The following is a 20,278-nucleotide window of genomic DNA, read 5'->3' as shown; positions in this document are numbered from 1 at the left end:
GGTTCAACTACCTCTCTCTCCAGTGTCTGGCATGCATTTTTAATGAGACGTGAGTGTGCGCGTGTATGTGTGTGTTTGCGTACGCGCTTGTGTGTGTATGCGCACATGCGTGAAGGCTTGGCAAAGAAGCAGCATACTCCCCCTAACTGTATCTGAGGTTATTATAGTCTCAATGTTTTCAAGCAGGTCAATTTCTCTTCAACGTGCAGCAGCCCTCTGTGGCAGAACAACCCTGAGCAGAATATTAATTCACAATAGCGCTAGACTTGTACAGAGCCATGCCGCCTAAGTGTGTGTTTGACAGAAATTTAGCTTCAGGGCAGTTGAGTACTATTATAAGCAGCAGTGAGGCCATCCGTCATCTGATGGACCCACTTTAAGCTCCCATGCGACTAATCGTCAATCCTTCCCGTTTGAGAGTAGTCGTACTGTAGCTGTCCATGACCTCTAACCTCTCTAGCGAGGAGGACGGGGATCAATACTATCTTCTTATCAATCATTTTATTGCATTCTTCATGTCTTTCCGTGTCCTTCTTGTGTTGGTGACTGCCAGCGCCAGGTTTTAGTCAGCTCTACCTGTTTTTTTTAGCATACTGATATATTAAGCAGAGAACCAACTGGTGTGAGGCCCAACTAAAATGCAGGGAATAGTTCTACTCCTCCGCAATGACTCAACTTTCTGGCAGCCTAAATATGCTCAAAAAACATGAAACTTTGCAGAAGCACCTGACCTGGTTAAAATTTATAGATTCCATCATAGTTGTGCCAAGATGCCTCCAAAGTGCCCCCTAGGAATTGTTTTTAACAGTTCTCACTGGTCGTGTGTTTGTCCAGTGGTGCCATGACCTGAACCCATTCGGAAGTCAATCATTCATATTTGAATTTTTTTATCTTGATGTATCTTTGACCATTTGCTGGGTTTAAACGTTAACTAACTCCGCCTTGGGGCTTTATCAGATTGTCTTCAAATGTTGTCAGCATGGGCGGCACGGTGGTGCAGTGGTTAGCACTGTCAACTCACAGCAAGAAGATTCCGGGGTCGAGCCCAGCCTCGGGCATGGGATCTCTCTGTGTGGAGTCTCCATGTTCTCCCTGTGCCTGTGTGGGTTCTCTCTGGTACTCCAGCTTCTTCCCACAGTCCAAAGACATCAAGAGGGGACGAGGCTGATTGATACTCTAAATTGACAGTAGGTGTGACTGTGAGTGTGAATGGTTGTCTGTCTCTATGTGTTGGCCCTGCGATGGACTGGCAGCCAGTCCAGCCCCGCCTCTCACCCGAAGGCTGCTGGGATAGGCTCCAGCCCCCCTCCCCTGTGACCCATAACAGGATAAGCAGTACGAAATGGGTGAATGGATGGATGTTGTCAGCATACAGTGTATTAGAGATCTCAGTGATTTTTAGGTTGCAATGTTTTAAGTTTTCATCATACTATGTCCTGGCGGGCTGGTGGAGTTTAAGAATTCACCATGAAAAAAACAAAACTTTTAGAACTCCTGAACTACCTGATGGTATGTGCAGGAAGTAAGCCATAGTTACAAACATCCTTTGACTCTTGTCAAAACATCATAAATACTAATTGTTTGATCTCTAGTTTCACCAGTGAATGAGATATTTTTACCATGGTGAACACATTAGTTTACTCGCATGCACATATCTAAATATCAGGTTCAGAAAGGAGAAGAAGGGAAACAGAACTGTATTAAAAATTAATGAGTATGTAGTATACAATCAATTAAGTGTATTTCATTCAATGAGAGAAGGAAGAAGAAAGAGCAAAGGAAAGTCGAGTTGTTGACGAGTAAGCGCCTGCTTGAAGAGATCGTCTTATACTCTGTCATTGGGATCAGGAAGAGGCAAACGGAATATTAAAGGTGACCTGGGTAATAGTTCAGTTCCAAGACGATTGAAGGCAAGCTATACATTTTATAAAAATGTACCCTCCTGTGCTCTTAATTAGAAGTCTCCTTTCTATGACTAAGTGCATCATTACCGCTCTCATGTATTTTTTATGGGTAGAGGCTGCTCCTTGTTTCCAGTTAATCAGTTTTCAGCAGCAGTCTGACAGTTGTTAACCTGTTTTACCCTGTCTCTACATTTCTCTGTAACAGCAAAAATGACATAATGATAAAACATCCATATCAGCAACTGGACTTAAAACCATTACCTTTGATAAAAATGGACTAAAATCTTAAAATAGTCACGAGTGATTTGATATATTTGTCATCTTCAAATCCTGTAATCAACTTTCTCTTCCAATGACACACGCGCTTCCTTTCTCAACATACAGTTGGTCACCCTCCGAGGCTCCATTTTAGAGGACGCGGTGGCGTCGACAGGAAGGCATGGCACCGTCAGAGGTCTCCCCCTCAAGGAGGTCCTGGAGCAGGTTGTCCCTGAGCTAAACGTCTCCTGTTTGAGACTAGCGCTCAGCACGCCAAAGGTCACTGAACAGCTCCTTAAACTGGACGAACAGGGAGTGAGTTTGTGTCTTTTATATTGTAGTGTGTTTGATGAAAACCATCAGTTGAAGGATTTCAGCAGCTATGATGGCAGAAACTGTACATACTCAGTCATTCAATCGGCATAAATCTCTTTTGATAAATTACTTCCAAGTGGTCTGCCTGGATAGTTTCTATAAAGGTGTTTTAAACCTGTATAGCTGATTCAATACTGATGCAAAGTTCAGCAGAGTGGGGTGTATTTGAGCATCTGTGTGTCCATAAAAACTGTTAGAGCTATTCTCACCTTTAATTTAATGGAAGGTGACGTGCAAGATGGAGATGTTTTATAGCTTGTGTTTATTTGTGCAGATGGTTTATATATAACAATAAAAGTGGATGAATGCCTTTCAGTGTAGGTAGAAGCTCATGTTTAGACTGCAGTGTTTCAGCTTTTGGCTGTCTGCTAAGTTAATGTTGTCTCTCTGCTGCCTTACAGTTAAGTCAGAAGCACAAGGTGGGTGTTCTGCTGTGCCGTGCAGGCCAAAGCACAGAGGAAGAGATGTACAACAACGAGGAGGCGTCACCCGCCTTCTCTGCATTCCTTGAGCTGCTTGGAGAGCAGGTGCTTCTCAAAGGATTCACCAAATATGCTGCGCAGCTTGATACAAAGAGTAAGTCCTAACAAGAAACACCCTGGGTCAAGGGTCACAGCCCCTGTAAAAACAACTATATTTAACGCACTTTTATTTGTAGTTGATAACTTCTGACATGAAATAAAACATTTTCCTCTTTTTCAGCGGACTCTACAGGCACCCACTCTCTGTACACCACCTACCAGGGCTATGAAGTCATGTTCCACATATCCACCATGCTGCCCTACATGCCTAACAACCCACAGCAGGTGAGAGCTCATAAGCTTTCCCACCTAAATCCAGTAGTATCACCTGAGGCCATGTGCTGTGACTCAATGTGCAGCTGAAACATACATCCACAACTCTCTGTTGTTGCCACCCAAAACCCTTTACATTCTTGCTGTGGTCATTTGTTACAGCCTCCTCTGTTTGCGCCAGATCATAAATCACAACAAGAATTCATGAAGCGTCACTGTTTTCATTTAGAGTCTCTTCCCTCTTTTATTCAGCCTCATGTTTTTTATAGTCTTTGTCTCCGTGACTCCTCTCTTACTCCTTCAGTTTTCTGCTCCTCTCAATCTTTAGCTGGATCAGAGTTGGGTGGAGTTTATTTATTTTCTCCCCCCTCCTTTAAAAAAAAAAAAAACTATTTAAATAAAGCCGTCTTCCTACTCGTTCTCCTGGGTGCTGTGTGTTTACGGTGTGGGCTGCATGAGAGTAGCCGCTGTAGAAGACAACATTTTGCATGGGGGCATTTTTTTAATAGTTTGCATAAGTGTTTGCGTGAGAGGCTCACATGGGTGAGCACATGTGCTCAGACAGGCCCTGTGGGTGCTAAGGATTAGTGTTCACATTTTGTAGTGTGTCAGTGCAACTCTGCCCAACAGTGCAGGCGATGGAGAAGAGATTTTATTTTTGTCATGAAACACTTTGAAATGTCCTGCATTCATCTTGTAAAGTGTAGAACTGTATTTGGATTACATCATTCATACTGCCACAAACCATCTTTTCAACAGTTGCATCATCTTGGAAAACATCTTATAAAAGTTGAATAAACTAATACCATTGAGTTGCACTTGGTAATTCTACAAATTCAAACTGTTTAAACAGCAAATACTCAGTAAAACAAGATGTCATTTTATAATCAGCCCAATAACTCCATCCAGAGGCTCAGAAATTGCAGCATCACAAAGTCACGTCCTCAGTATAACCTCTAGATGGCAGCATATAACGTGTAAATATAACCTGTAGTTCATGAACTGAGGCCTCAGACATAAAGAAGAAATGCAAGTTCTTTGAGTACTCGCATTTTTTTTCCTGTAAAGAAGCATCCTTTCCACTTGGAACACTTCAATATTACATGCATGGGAGCCACAGATTTGTACCCATCTGATCTAAAAATCAGGTCCCCAAATATGACACAAAAAGAATCTGAAAAGGAATCAAAACAAACCAAAGAAAGATGGATAAAACCAGAAAACTGCTGACATCCTTGGCATAATCCATAAAAATGTCAGCAATTGTGAGGTGATTCATTGATGAGTAAATAATACCATATCTGCTTCCTGTTACTTTGAAACTTAATTTCTTTCTCGAATATTAGTTTCTTTTATGTGCAGGTGAACCTGCACTGATAGGCATTTAAAATTGGCACCCTACTTATATCTACAGCTGAACAGCCTCTGAACACATAAGACTTAAGACAAAAGAACTAATTAACCGCAGTACATGATATCAGCAAATATTGTTTGTATTTTGGTTGCAAATAACTACAAACCTGCATGGAACATATTTAAGTTGCAGATAAAAAGATATCATTGTAAAAAAACAACAACAAAAAAACATTTGAGTTATGTAGATAATCAATTCTACCAGTTTTGGTTAATGTATATAACTTTAAATATTTAATAATCAAAATATTCAAAACTGCAGCCTCAGTGTGAGTAAAGGATGCACCCAGGGCACCACGTTGGAGAAAGTGTCTATCTGTAGCCAAACAGTAGGCTGGATTATATAATTGGTACTTTCACACTTCCCTCTACAGATGAAGAGAGGATTGGCACAGCAGAGCAGACACAGCTTGGACACTGCTCCTAAACACACACACACACACACACACACACACCGATAGATGGACGAACCAGCTACACTCACACAAATAGCCCACACAGAATATGAAAAACAAATTACGTAAAGAGCTGTTGTGAGGTGTCATGTCTCTCATTTCAATTGACAGACTTTTTCTCTCTGAATTTTTAGGAGTCAGTTGTGTCCGTGCCAAAGATTTTTGTTCATTTGTAATCTCCCCTTGTCTCCTCAGCTTTTGAGAAAACGGCATATAGGGAACGACATCGTCACCATCATCTTTCAGGAGCCCGGAGCATTGCCCTTCACCCCTCAAAATATTCGCTCACATTTCCAGCACGTCTTTGTGATTGTCCGTGTACACAACCCCTGTTCTGAAAACACTTGTTACAGGTAATGCAACAGACAATTTTTCTAAACATTTTAGGGCTGCAGCTATTGATTTTTGTAGTAATCAAGTAACCTCAATCAATTATTCTGGAATTTAATCAAGTAATTGGATAAGAAGTGTTGCGCATTCTGCAGTTTTTTCAGTTACATTACTTCTGCTTTATTGAAGAGGAATACAAAAGAGAAAATAAGACAAGTCTCTTAAATGGACAAATATGAAATGCTAATGTAAAAGTACTAAGTAAAGTAACTTTGACTGTACTTTCAGTTTTACTGCTTTTACTTTACTTTTTACTGAAGTACAAACTGGGTCTAAAAGGGGATTGGTTCACCAATGTAATCAAATAAATAAGAGAGCCGTTATAGTACAACACAAGCAATAAAAATGTCAATTTTTCAAAAAAGGAAATAATTACATGCAATTTTTAATTGTATTTAGGTATTTTTACATTGTGGTATTTATGCTTTTACTTAAGTAAAGGATCTGAGTTCTTTTTCCATCACAACAGGTCAGTGATCAGTGTTTCATTGACTCTCTGTGGCTCAGTAAATAGTGTTTTTATGATGGCCTGCCACATTAAAACACTGGCACCACAACATGATTTTCTGTTTTTGGAGATGCGCACCTTTCTCGGTCTTTCAAGAAGGTCACGTTTTATTTGCACAACTCTTGCGAATTTGTGTCCGTTGTTTCTACTAAAATAATCAAAGTTACACGATTTTTCTCAGGTCTAGGGTTCCCTTCTAGACACGACCCTCTCAATCGCGGGGGCTGTCTTTCAGTCCGAGAGGAAGACAGCATCCGCGATTGATTAGTGATCAGTCTGCCCTCCACTCCTCCCTCACCTGTTCACTCTGCTCTGAGAAAGTCTGACAGTTTCTGACAGAGACACAGACTCTCCTGTTTAATGTTAAGATCTCCGTATATAGTTCTTCACCTGCTGGTGTCGATGTCATTCACCATCACGGTAGTTTCAACTGTTTTAATAAACTCCGTCATTAACAACAAGTCTCCTCCACGTGCAGCTTTCTGCTGTGAAAACTGATCACGGGTGAATTTATGCATGGAAAACAAAAATAAATGCGTTGGGTTTTGGGGCGACTTTATAAAACATCCTGCAGATGAAGAAAGTCAACAGATCAGACACAGACGGGGTGAGAGAAACACACTGACCTCCAATGTTTGTGTGTACTGAATGTGCGTAAATGTAGGAAATGCATTGATGGAGAGAGGAGAGACGCTGCAGCCATGTGATGATAAATCATATCAAAACTTAAGCTTGGTCTGGTCTTGAATAATGAAGCTGTTTTATACCAAATTTCAGTGCCGACCCTGACGTGCAAAACAAAGTACAGTTCAGATTTAAACAAGGCTTCAAGGCAAACATTTTGCCTGGAGGACTTAGTAATTGAATTACGGGAGTTACTTGAGGAATTTTTTCAGCCCACAACATTTTATTTTGACAGCAAGTACACAGATAAACTCTAACCTCTCTATTTTCTTTCAGTGTTGCTGTGACAAGGATGAAGGATGTGCCTCCGTTTGGGCCACCCGTCCCCAGCAGTGTCACCTTCCGTGACCCAGATACTTTTCGAAACTTCCTTTTAGCCAAAATTATCAATGCAGAAAATTCAGCACACAAGTCAGAGAAGTTCCACACCATGGCCACACGAACGAGGCAGGAGTATCTGCGCGACCTGGCTGAGAACTACATCAGCAGCACGCCGCTGGACTCAGCCGGCAAACTAAACAACCTCATCTCACTCGCGTCTAAAAAACGTGAGCGTTCAAAGGCAAGGGAGGGGGCAGAGCTTGGGGCTGCTGGGGCTGTCGCCTGGAGGGTCCTGGCCCAGGACTTCAGCGGAGGTGGGACAGAGCTCCCCTGTGCCTTGGGTTTGTCTGCTGAATATGTCCTTCTTGTGGACGCTTCAACCAAAGAGGTTGTGTTCAACTGTTTCTGTGCTGACGTGATTGGCTGGACACCTGAGCGGCTGGCTCTGAAAATCTTCTATGGCAGAGGAGACCATATTGCAGTGCGGGTAGCAGAGGGCTGTGCCCAGGACATCAGGGAAGTGGTGCAGAGGTTAAAGGTGAGAGTTTAGAATTTGTTCCTGTTCAGAGGCCTAGAAATGGGAATCTTTGTTCTCTTCAATTTGAATTGGGACAGTATTGTGGAGTAGGATGATCGAAATTTGTACATACATATTTCAAGTTTTTACACTTCATTTTTTATTATTTGCACATATTAACAGTGGGTGTGTTCTTGACAGTTGAGGTATGTTTAATATCTGATTGTAGCTAATTAATTAAATAAGGGTTTTTAGATTAAAATATTGTGAAAATGTTATACAAATCCAAATGGCATGTTAGTATGCTTCCTAATTATATAGAAGGCCTGTTAGATCATATTTGATTATTACATCATAAATCACATTGATCACATAACTTTGTGTTTTGTAACTGCATGCAGCGGCTGATGAGAGGCATTTAATTTTATGAAAATCCTTTTTCGATGAATTAAGCACTCAGAAAAGGAGCTTTCCTGGTGAACTTTGTGTTAATCCTACAAATAAAATATTAAAAAGTGAGTTTATCTTACTTTAAGTACGGGATAAACGTGGAATATTTCAGGACAATTTTGCCTGATACTGCTTGTGAGATGAGAACAGTTTTAGTTCTTCGTTAGATTTTCATCATGTTAATTTTTGCAGAACGATAAACATTGGATATGTCCTTCAGGTAGTTTTATCACATTTCTTTTGTTTTGAACAATATTGTAATACTATTCTAACACAAACATGAGATATGAATATAACAAATATTAGCTTCCTGTCTTTTATCAGTCTTTGACAGTTGGCTGTGAAACAGTGGACATGACTCTGAGAAGAAACGGACTGGGACAACTGGGCTTCCATGTTCGCCTGGATGGCACTGTGGCCGAGGTACCATCAGATGACCATCTGCCGTAGCAGATTACTACTGAAACACACCTTTGTGAAGAAACTTGGCTGCACATAAATGGCGTGTTTAAAGATTTCTTTTGTGGCTTTGAAATGCAGGTGGAGGAATATGGCTTCGCCTGGCAGGCGGGGCTAAGGCAGGGCAGTCGCTTAGTGGAGATCTGCAAGGTTGCTGCAGTGACACTCACTCACGAACAGATGATTGACCTGCTTAGGACGTCGGTCACAGTCAAAGTCGTCATCATTCCTCCCTACGAAGAAGGGGGGCCTCGCAGGTGTGTTGCATGTCCTTTGAAGCGGGGATTATGATTCATGTCTAAACAGCTGCAGGGATTGCAGGTGTTGATGGGGCTCAGTGTAAGCAGAAGCTGGCAATGTTTTGGATGGAAAAGAAGAGGGTGGGAACTAGTGCCAGACGCTCTTGTTTCAAACGCACAAAAGCATGGTTGAGATAGTGGACAGACTCCGGTGTTCTTAGCGGATTTTGTGTGGGAGGGTGTGAAAAGAGGAAAACGGTTCAACTGTGTGTCTTCCTGCAAAAGCAGAAAGAAAACATGCAAAAATGAGGGATTGAGACAAAAAAAGCATTTGTATAACATGAATTAATATAGTCCGCAATTCTTTGTTTCTCTTGCTTTGTAATTAATCATCTCATTTATCTTTCTGCTATCGTTCCTCTTCTCCCACAATCCAATTTCTCTTCCCTTCATCACCTTTTTCCATCCTTTCTTCCACAAATAAAGCTTCGACTGAGACACAATGAGGCCTCGCAAGAGGCTGATGTTGTGTTACAGAATGTTACGGAGGTGAAGGAATAACCACAGTGTATGTGGGTTTCTGAATCCTGACTACTGTAGTAGTGGCAGGCTGTGTGATAGCAGTGTGGTTAGATTTCTTTAAGGTTGGAGGCAGTTTAATTACACCAAGTTAAATCCCTTTGACACACACACACAGATGCACAAACACACACTCCCCCGCACGCTCTACTGTGGCATTGGTGCAGCTGATAATTAGAGTCTTGTATTTCACTCTTCCCCTCACTTGCTTGCTCGCTCTGTCTCTTTCTCTCTCTCTCTCTCTCTCTCTCTCTCTCTCTCTCTCTCTCTCTCTCTCATTCACACACACTCACTCTCTCTGACTTGCTTGCTTGCCATTGTGTGCCAGGCAAGCAGATTGCATGAGATTAAGGCCTTGAATCTGCAGGAGAGAAAAAAGCAGGAGCCAAAAAAATAAATAAATACATGAGTGGAACTGATTAATTAAAAATGCAGAATTAAAAGAACAGAAAAACAGGAGGGTTGTGGAGGAGAGAAAGACAAGGTTGAGCTAGAGAGGCAGAGAAGTGCTCGACGAGGAGGACGACGTGTCTCAACACCACCAGGATTGAAACAAGTGGGTGGAGGAGAGAAAGAGAGGAGAGTTGGAAGTGTCTCTCCTTGCTGCTGAGCTGCTTCAGCTGTGCAGAGGCAAGATGGAAAGATACAGTAGAGGAAAGGTGTGAACCGATGGCGATAGTGTGTTTGACCGTTGTGTTTGGGGAGCTCCAGCTGTGTAACTTCAGCCTGCGTGTTGGAATAAACACTCCATGTCAGCATATGTAGGTTCTGCTCTAAGGTTTGTTCTTGCTTTCTTTGTTGCTCTGTGTGTGTGTGTGTGTGTGTGTGTGTGTGTGTGTGTGTGTGTGTGTGTGTGTGTGTGTGTCTTGTGCGCGTGCATGAGGAATCATAGCATGTACTACTATTATATAACTGGATATTGATGGAGGTAACTGCTAGATTGCTTCGCTCTCATGAGCGTGTATTTTTTCATCACATCAATGAAATGTAAGTGTGAGCTGTTTTCCCTAAATATGTTATTTATGAGTTAAGCTCATTGAAGTTTCTAATTGATGGTTTTTATATATTCTCTGAATTTTATAGAAGGCTTAGCATGACCAAGCACTTGGATTAATCCATGTCAAATATTTAAGGGGCAGTTCACCTAAATACACTTGAGAAGAAGACTTATAGGCCTAAATATGATACAAATGAGCCTTTCTAAAAACAACCACATTTCCTCAGGAAAAAATGACAGTCAATTTAGATTTTTTGTTTTTTGCAACTGTTTTCATAAAGCTGCTAAAAATATTAATCTTACATATGTAACAGAAAATGATCAAATATTCATATATGTGATACGCTGGACTAGGGTTGGCCAATATAGTGACAAAATATTGATATAAATTTCGACTCAGTATCACTCTAGATTTTAAAGTATTGTTGTAGAGATGGCAAGTGTTGTGTTTTCATGTTTTGTTTACATTTTGTGAAGGACTCCATTGTCATGCCCACATTAGTACCACAAATGTCGCAAAATTTGGTCTAAAAAATATTTTGATAATTTGCTTTTGTCATCACCCAGCCCTCACCAGGAAAACATTTTGAAATAAGTTAAAATACAAGTTATAATAATAATAATATGATTATATTTCATATATCTATATTTACATTTTATATATTTGGTTCTTCACGTTAAAAATATTTACAGAGTAATTTTTTTAGTGATTAATTCATGGATTATTTCAGCATCAAAAAGATTCTTGCAGTTGATGGTTGACTTTGAGGCCACCACCACTGTCACTGTCTTTCCCCATCTCCTCTCTAACCTTGTCTCATCTTAAATACATCCTCTATGCATATTTGATGCCCCATGTAATAGGACTGAATGAAATAATGATGATATGTAAAATATTAGTGCTAGATGGTATTGGCATAGAGGCCTCCACACAAGCATGGAAACATTTCAGCTCTCATGTTTTTCTAAGCCGAGTGCCATGTTTGATTAATATAGATGAGCACCTTCCTGCTGGGAGTTCTGACACCGATTTCATAATTGATAAGCAAAAAATGTCATTTAATTTTCATTTGATGGTTGATTTACTTACATAATGGATAATATTTATTATAGGACACCAAAGGGTGTCTGTGTTGTATTTATTTAAGCTTTGTGGACCTGGAAAAAAAACAAACTGAGCAGAAGTATTCAGCTTGGGTGCGCGCACACACACACACACACACATGTACACGTACTGTATACTAGGACCTTGAGTGTGATGAAATAAGAGCTGAAACACTGCCTGTGCTGCTGTAAAAACATACTCTCTCTTTCTCTCTCTTTCGCTTTCTCTCTTGACCTAGTCTCACAGTAGGCAAGATGGAGTCCTGATGTGCCAATAAATATTTTCCTCTCTCTCTTCTCTCTCTCTCTCTCTCTCTCCATCAGTGTCAGGGGAACTAATTAGTGAGCGCTCTTATGTGTGTGCTGTGTGTTTGAGCAGATGATAACGTGCCTTATTCTGATTAGATTTACAAAGCGATTTCTACACACTGTAAAAGACACAGATCAGGTTCAGCTGCAGTTCAGGTCTCCAGAGAGGAGGTTACTGTTGCGGGGAAACAGAAAACATTTAAGTGTGAAGCATTTGATTCATTCGTGCTGGTTATCCTGCTTTGTTTCTAACGAGCCATCATCACTGGTCAGGGGCTGCACAGAGGAGTACGAAATGAGGACCATGGAGCAGAAACCAGAAGCTGAGCCTTTGGCAGCAGGCTACAGACCTTCTCCTCGTCCCGCATGGCGATGGGACAGCCCACCCATTCCACCAGGGCTCCACAGTGCCCCAAACCCACAGCGATGGGCCCCCATGTGCCCCCCTCCACCTCCGCTGCCTCGCTCCCACAAGGCTTTAATGCCTGTTCCATACAGGGAGCCCCAGCACTTCAACTCCAAGAGGTAAGATGCACTATTACACTGCTGCATGAAGTACCAGGTGGTTTGATAACAATATCAATACTAAGCATTGGTGTATTGATATTCTATCCCAAGAGGAAGTATCGTGATACATTGTAACATCAATATTTTGTTCCAGACTGTTAGGTTTCTGGTTGTACGATAGTTCTGTGTTTTGTCTGCATCAATAAACATCTTGTTATTTGATGGCGTTTTGCAAATACATGGTGGTGGTGGTGGTTGGGACATTGCCCACTCCCCCAAGTCAGTAACTTCCATCGAATCCCTATTGAATGACTTGTTTTGCAGCATTGTTCCTCCCCAAGAGTAGTGGTGTATTTGTTTTTCTCCTGGTTAACCTCTCATCTGTGCTTGTATTCTCATCAGGCCAGTTAGCTACCCAGAGAACCACTACAGCCTATCTCCTGCAGGAGGTGACCGAGTGCTGCCCTACAGAAACCCCTCTGCCAGCTTCTCGTCGCCCTCCTCAGGCTTGGTGGGTCTCTCCACAATGGGGCCACCTGGAGTCACACCAGGGCCCTTTGTACGCTACAAACCATCCCCCGACAGGTGTGTGTGCGTGTGCATGTTCTTATACTTACACACATATTGAGGACAAGAATATGTATTTAACCTACGGAGTGAGGACATTTTTGGAAAGTGAGGACATTTTAGCCGGTCCTCACATCTTCAAAGGGCCATTTGAAGGTCAAGACTTTGTTTTAGGGTCAATGTTAGAACTAGGTTCTGGTTAGGTTTAGGGTCAAGGTTTGGCTCAGGCAGTCCGTTGAGATGGTTAGGTTTAGGGTGAGGGGCTAGGGAATGCATCATGTCAATGGAATATAAAGGGATGTCCTGATCACATTTTTTTGGTCCCGATCCGATCCCAATTTTTTAATGATGAGTATTTGCAGAACCCGATTTTTTACTGTATGGGCACACCAGTCCGAGTGGACTCTGCTCTCTTCTGTTCTTTGGTGGCTCACCCTAACCGTGGTGAAAATATCTCAACATGAAAAAACAAGTTCATTCAGTCACTGTCAGAAAGCAAACCAGAAACTTAGAATCTTCTTCTGATTGGTTAAATTTATATGTTGTTAAATATTTTAGGAAAATTGTATTTGTTGGACTTGGGTGTCATTTTAATTAATATCTCTTGTGCTCCACTGCTTTTAACTGTTTGTGCAATATTTTTGAGTGTGAATGCCAAAGATTACACAAATTTATCATTGCTTATTATTTATTATTATTTTTTCCATGCTCCTGTTATCTTTGTGTAGATATGGCACAGGACAGCGCCCCCTGCTGCCCTATGAACCCCACCTCAGTGTGGACATCACCTCCAGCGGAGAGTCTTCCTCAGGCTTCACCAGTCAGGAGAGCACCATGGAGCGCTGCAAAACTGGTATATCATCTTCAAAACACTCCAAGCCCACTGTCCGATGATGATGTGAACCAAGTTGTTTGCTTTCTGAATGTATGTTATATTTACTAACAATGAGTCATGTGACAACTTGGAAGCAAGTAAGGTCACTGATATGAACTGAGCTTTCAGGTATGAATGTTTAACAGTGTGAATGTGATCAGGGTACTGTAAAAGTGAGCATCGCTCCTCGTGAGAATCCCTAAATAAATAGGTTAAAAAAATAGAACATGTCAGCTCAATATCAGCTTTGTTTTTGGCTACGGAGGCAACTGTTTGGAAAAAAAACCTATAGCTGAACCTAACCTACTGAAAAAATCACAACCTGCCCAACACCAAACAATAACCCTGTCAACATACGGGAACATTTCTAATTACAGGGAGAAAAATTCAATTAAGAGTTAGGAGAAAGAGAAAAAATCATAGCTAACAGGATATTTACCCGATGTTTTAAACTAATTTAGTGTTAACACCTACGCTCATAAAAAACTTAAATCAGTAACTCTTGAGTTTTAAGCTTGTTTCTGCTGGCCAAAATGAATCCATGGTAATGTTTACATGGACTCCAACATTAACCTGACAGGGAAGATTCTGTCAAAATATCGTCCTGTTTAGATTAATGTCAGTTGTCATTATTGCCGTCCATGTTAACATCGCCACTTATTGCAAGTTTGAATTGAACCATAATTAGTACTTTCAAGGAAACCCTTGATTCACAGTGTTTGGATTGCACAGTAAAGATAGTGCAGTGTTGGTGGGTGGAGGAGGTCAGTGTTTAAAAGTGTCATAAGTACATAGTCCTCTTTGCTAACATATAGTTTTGGTCAAATTGTTTTAATTCCTCAAGTGTCTGTGTTTTTCTGTCTAGAACCCCTTTGGCATGTCCCAGTGTCATCGTCCCGGGTGCCAGGTGGTGGAGGGGGGCAGAGGAGACTAAGACAGGATGGCCCAGGGAAAGACTCTCCAAACAGACACTCAAAGGTTAGACTGGACTTGTCATCACTTTTTTTCATTCACTCATCAGTCACCATCTTTGCCTCACTGCCTCTCCGACTGTGCTTGTGTCCCCTGCAGGGTGAGACTCAGTACTCCAGCCACTCGAGCAGTAACACTCTGTCCAGCAACGCCTCCAGCAGCCACAGTGACGAGCGGTGGTTTGATGGAGGTGCTGGAGGAGAAAGGGGAGGTGGCCTCAGTGACCCAACTGACCCTGATCCTGACCTTCTCAACAAGGGAGGGTCCAATGACAGTGGCATTGATGCCCCGACCCACTATAACAACACTCGCCACGGAAACGTTTCCAACAGCCAACCCCACAAGCCCATGCACTGCTCAGCGACCTATAGTGGCATCCAGGAGCTGTCAGTGGGAAGGAGCAGCGGTGGGGTAGAAGCGAGGAGACGAGAGTCATCACCCATCATACCGGCTGCAGCCAATCAGAATAAAGGGTATCGGACTCGGACATTCCCACCTCCGGGCTCCAGCGCTGATAAAATGGATGCTTTCAAACCCAGGTACTAGACGGCCTCACTGATGAGATGCATCTTTTATGGTACATTTTATGAATCTACTGCTCACCTTAACAATGACCATGGGGCTGGCATATCTGCTGGTTTTTTACTGTATATGACACTGAAACTTGCCCTTTTATCCTGTTCATCTTAATGGACCATATATGTCAGGATTTATAATCTCTTGCAAGTTTTAAAAGTTGGTTTGGCATGTGAATGAACCACCATGCAGCTTAAGTGTGTCATCACAATTTTTAAACATAGAAGTGTGATCCTAAATTATGAAATATACAGATATCCTGTGAACTCTTATCCTGATAATTTATCAGGAATGCATGCAGTGGTTCAGCCAGTCCGTGGTGGATTAAAGGATTCTGTGTTTAAACAGCTGAGCGGCATCAACTGTAAAGCTGCAGTCTGTGACTTTGATGTGAGCTCCTTATCTATACAAATGAATACAGACCAAAACCTATGGTGGCAGATGGCTGATCAGGTTGCTATGCACACAGTCTGACAGAAAGGCACTTTTTGAAGTGTCCTTATTGAAGGAATATGCTTTTAATTGTGGGATTTATTTATCAGTGAAGATGTACTTGTTCAGTGGATCAAAGAGATGTTTGGTTCTGCACTTGTAACGTGTAACGTCAAGTGATTACTAAATTAGTTGGAGTACGTAACTCTTACGCTGTTGCTGGTGTCAGTGGTGTTGTATCTGCATTTGGTTGTCAGGTCTAATATCTGCTCTGTTATAGATTATAGAGTCCACTTGGAAGTTGTTTTAAGTATCTGGAAAAATGCTTTCAAAAGTAACCCCTCAAAAAGTTCAATAAAAGAAACTTAATTAACCACTTGTGGGCAGGCTACTATAGCTGGTATATATGGCTTTATTTGGTTACATGCATAAGAAGCTGTCGACTGTGCGGGAGTCTGTGTGTCATTGCTTCAGAGATTAAATTACTTATCACTCCCAGAAAGAGAAAGGAGCAGCGAGTGATCCTTGGTTAATATGAATCTACTTGTGGGTTTAGGATCCAACACTCACCTGCGGCCATAAACCTTGGTTATCTTTTGGTGTTCCCTTTCACTTTTATGGTTCTGTCAAATACACCAGTGCTCATGGCCCAGTTCTGTGATACAGCCATGGAGGAACAAGTATTGAGCTCTGGGGAGATTTGGGAGCTGGGCCACAAAATCTTCTTCAGGAACAAAGTGCTTTTATGAGACGAGACAAGACAGACCAACACCAGATTGTTCAGTCTGAAATGGTTCTCTTAAAAGTGATCCCTGTAACATGTGTCCTCTCAGAGCCTACACGCCACAGGGTTACAAGACTCCAACCGCAGAGAAGGCCCGGCCTGTCAGAGTCTCCATGACCACACCCACTTCAGCTCAGTTAAGCTCCACCCCTCTATCCAGCTCTGCCCCCAAAGCCTTTTATGGAAAGAACAGACAAACTGCCTGGCAGCCTGAAGACAACAGCCCATCACCTTCAAACACACCACCAGGCTCTGACAGCAGCAACACCAAGACGTAAGTTTAGCTATAGCACATCATACTTTCATAGAAACCAACATCCCTAAGGTTCAAGCCCTGGACAAATCAATTGACACAGTCTTGATGAAGCTCATTGTCATGAGTTAAATCTCCGAACTCTCTTTCACACGAGACAGCATTGTTGTGTGTGGTGACTTTTCCCCTCACTGGCAGGAGAATATAAACTGCTCATGCTTTATCAGCGTAGATCGTTATTTTTGGTTAGCCCTTTGCTAATTTTAATGTAGATAAACGATTTAATTGTAGTGGTCTTTTGAACTCAACTACTGATATCTTACTGGACCAGCTGAGTCAAATTCCAAGTCATTTTGAAGGGGTTGCATGATGCTCAAAACAATTTATCCAGCACTTTACTGCCATAACCCTTGCACTGGACAGGCCCCATAATATTCTACAGTAGAGCTTTAACTATACTTTCTGTTCTGTGTTTTTGTCCCTGGATGGAGAGATTTTCTCTCTCTCTCTCTCTCTCTCTCTCTCTCTCTCTCTCTCTCTCTCTCTCTCTCTCTCTCATTCACACACTCTTTTTATCTATCAGGTGTCTGTCACTATTAAGGAAACTGACGTGTGAATGGACTGGAGATGTAAATGGAGAGTTAGTGTATGGAAACAGAACAACCTAAAGACACAAATATCTGTTTTTCTGTTCTTCCTTCTTCAGGCAAGTGGATATGAATTCAAAGAACGTGTTTGGACAACCTAGACTCCGAGCATCACTGAGGGACCTCCGCTCTCCACGGCGAACTTACAAGAGCACCATCGAAGATGACCTGAAAAAACTGATCATCATGGACAACCCTGGAGAAGCACCACAACGTGATCCAGTGAGGAACACACACACACTTGAAGACAGTTACTGGCTGCAAGATCTCAGTCACCTCACTCTAACCTCCATCTCTCACCACAGTCTCCTAGACGCACTTTACAGCGCACCTTCTCAGATGAGTCTCTGTGCAGCGGCCGCAGAGATGCCAGCTTTGCCAACTCTGAGAACCAGTCCGCCCCCATGGACATGCTTTTCACTTGCACGCTTCCCACACGCAAACACGCTGTCTCTTCCAACCACATGCAGAGCAAGAAGGGTGAGTCTAGGTGGCGTTGCAGTTGTTTTGTGCTTTAAGGGGCAGGTGGGAAAATCAAATGAAAACAGTGGTGAAGAGTTGCGAGTTTTTGCTGCCAAGTTTAAATCTTTGGGGACCTAAGCAGCTCAGCAGTGAAACACTCCGACTATTGTTATTTCTGTTATTTGAATTCATCAGGTCTAAGACTTGCGATGTGCCGAGGCATTCATTTTGAGGTTAATTTGCTTACTGTAGCGTTTCTTGTCTCTTGTCTTTCAGTGCCCCTCTCTGCATCTGAGCTATCTCTTACAGAAGTGAGGGACAAGGTTCCCCCTCTCAGGAGGCTGGATCCTGGGCTGATGCCCCTTCCTGACACTGCCTGTGGACTAGAGTGGTCCAGTCTGGTCAATGCTGCTAAAGTCTACGAAGGTGAGGATCGGAGATACTGCAGAAGGAATCAGTGTCTGTTTTCTTTGCTCTGGTCCAAATCATTGGAAAAACATTCAAGCAAAAAAGTGAAGTGCATCACTAATTATAAACAAGCGAAGCAGGTTCTAATTTCTGGTTTGGTGGTTTCATCTTCGTTTGCAAGACCACTGGATACGCGAGGTCACACATTTATCTATCTTGCCTTGCTTCCACTTAAGTGCCCCGAAAGTATTGCGGAAGGGAGAGGGGTGTGTTGTAGGTGTGGTAAAAGCAAGACTTTTGGTTCAAAACAACAGTGACCTACTGACAAAGTTAGCATAGATGCTTCTATAGCAAAACTGTATTCATTCTACTACTTACAGGCTTTGGCTTGTGTCCAAGTTTGGTGTAACAAACTAGCTGGTGTGTCAGGATAGGTTCCATCCCAGCTCCCTTTTTGAGCAAATCGCTGAATCTTAGGTTGCTCCTAGTTGGCAGGCCAGTGCGTTACTCGTCCCAGTACGACAGCTCATCTGGCTACTGGACAACGCATGCTTGGTTCAGATAGAGGCCAGATCACATCACCATCATCAAAGAAACTGGGACTAAACAACTTCCCTTTTAAGATCACAGACTGGTTGCTTTGTTGACATCTGCCCAGATATATGGTATGAAGGGAGAGCACCAACCTGAGCGCTATTTGTTAGTTTGAAAAAGACAGATTTAAGAACATCCCCAGGTTGAGAGTTGGATTCCTAGTGTTATGTGTTTGTCCCATTAACCTACATCAGCTGGACTTCTTTTCTGCATTTTTCTGTCACCATTCGGACTTGAAGTTCTTGAGTAAGCAGTTGCTCAAAATCACGGCAGTGTACAGTTTGTTTGTATGTAGTGGCTGAAAGGCATGTTTAAGTATAATTTACGCACACACAAGCACATGCTATCATCATAACAATTTATTATCTTACTTGTAATACCAGTAACATCATCGTGTTTTAGCAAATAATGTGGAAGACAAGATGTTCAGTTATCTCGGTTGGCTCTGATGCTTTGTATGGATTTAAGAATTCATTATTTTCACCTTGTGTGAGAGAAGGATGTGTGTAATCGTCTACACCATCACTTGCTCTTTTTCATGTTGACAGTCACTGGCCTCTCTGCAGTCCCTCGTGTCCTCAGCTGTCACAAAAGTGGGTCAGGGCACAGACAAATACATTTGACTCAGACCAACACTTAATCCAGGGCCGTACCTTCTGCCAGGTCCGCCTAAGAGAACCCTTCAAACTTCTAGAATTAACACCATGCCTCTTTTTTTTTTACAGCACAAAGAGCAGTTTCACTCTTCTCATTGACTGAGCCGCACATTGGCAGTGTGGAAATGAGACCAGCCATCAGTCCTGTCCAGTTTCCCACTCCTCAAACACCACGAACCACACCAACCTTCAGTGGGTAGGTCAGCCAACATAGTTGTCAACTGAACAGTATTTGTGATAAAATAGTGCCGCTAAGAGATCCCGATGAGGCTCCCATAGGTGTTTGTGGCTTGATCCAAACTTTGTCACTGCTGCCACCCAGTGGTGATTTAGTGAACTATCAGAACGTAAACTGGATTCCCAGGTTCAATCCTCTTGGTTACTCTCCTACGCCTGAGAAAACCAGGTTGTCCTTAAATGTGAACACTACCTGTACAGCATGGTGAGTCGTTAATCACAGGCTTCAGTTAAAGTTCTGTGTGCTGTTTGTGTGAACAGTGATGAGGTTCCCAATGATTTGTCCGGACGCCTCTACCACCTGGAGGTGATGCTGAAGCAGCTGAACAATGATCTGGAGAGAGTGAGTGAATGTTTTGTTTTTCACAAGTTCACAATTACGACATAAGTTAAGAACATTGTTGCCCCCCACGAAGCCACACATCCCTCCGCTGCACTGTGACAGCACAGGACAAACATCTGGCTCAACCTGTTGTCATTCAGCTGTAGGAGGAAACAATGTTCTAAACTTTTTGCTAAACTGAGCTAACTGGTTCCTAGCTGTAGCTCTATA

At 42.3% G+C, this 20,278-nt stretch overlaps 1 protein-coding gene across 3 annotated transcripts in view; it reads left to right on the top strand.

Annotated features, from left to right (window-relative positions):
* sipa1l3 (signal-induced proliferation-associated 1 like 3) overlaps positions 1 to 20,278 on the top strand; it is an 80,893-nt gene that overhangs the window by 57,603 nt on the left and 3,012 nt on the right. For all 3 annotated transcript variants that reach the window (XM_086216278.1, XM_086216279.1, XM_086216280.1), the window contains exons 5-22: positions 2,289 to 2,477; positions 2,939 to 3,113; positions 3,240 to 3,343; positions 5,395 to 5,552; positions 7,058 to 7,640; positions 8,394 to 8,492; positions 8,610 to 8,785; positions 12,030 to 12,281; positions 12,666 to 12,848; positions 13,559 to 13,683; positions 14,570 to 14,682; positions 14,776 to 15,215; positions 16,518 to 16,742; positions 17,428 to 17,590; positions 17,674 to 17,848; positions 18,107 to 18,256; positions 19,558 to 19,684; positions 19,987 to 20,068. In XM_086216278.1, the coding sequence (XP_086072404.1) occupies positions 2,289 to 2,477; positions 2,939 to 3,113; positions 3,240 to 3,343; positions 5,395 to 5,552; positions 7,058 to 7,640; positions 8,394 to 8,492; positions 8,610 to 8,785; positions 12,030 to 12,281; positions 12,666 to 12,848; positions 13,559 to 13,683; positions 14,570 to 14,682; positions 14,776 to 15,215; positions 16,518 to 16,742; positions 17,428 to 17,590; positions 17,674 to 17,848; positions 18,107 to 18,256; positions 19,558 to 19,684; positions 19,987 to 20,068 (3,519 nt within the window). The remainder of the gene's footprint in view (positions 1 to 2,288; positions 2,478 to 2,938; positions 3,114 to 3,239; positions 3,344 to 5,394; positions 5,553 to 7,057; positions 7,641 to 8,393; positions 8,493 to 8,609; positions 8,786 to 12,029; positions 12,282 to 12,665; positions 12,849 to 13,558; positions 13,684 to 14,569; positions 14,683 to 14,775; positions 15,216 to 16,517; positions 16,743 to 17,427; positions 17,591 to 17,673; positions 17,849 to 18,106; positions 18,257 to 19,557; positions 19,685 to 19,986; positions 20,069 to 20,278) is intronic.

This window comes from Aulostomus chinensis, chromosome 10 (assembly GCF_037954235.1).
Source record: "Aulostomus chinensis isolate RoL2024-O1b breed Wild chromosome 10, RoL_Achi_v1.0, whole genome shotgun sequence".
Lineage (NCBI taxonomy): Eukaryota > Metazoa > Chordata > Actinopteri > Syngnathiformes > Aulostomidae > Aulostomus > Aulostomus chinensis.
The sequence above is the reverse complement of the archived record's forward strand: the minus strand, read 5'-3'. Positions and strand labels throughout refer to the sequence as shown.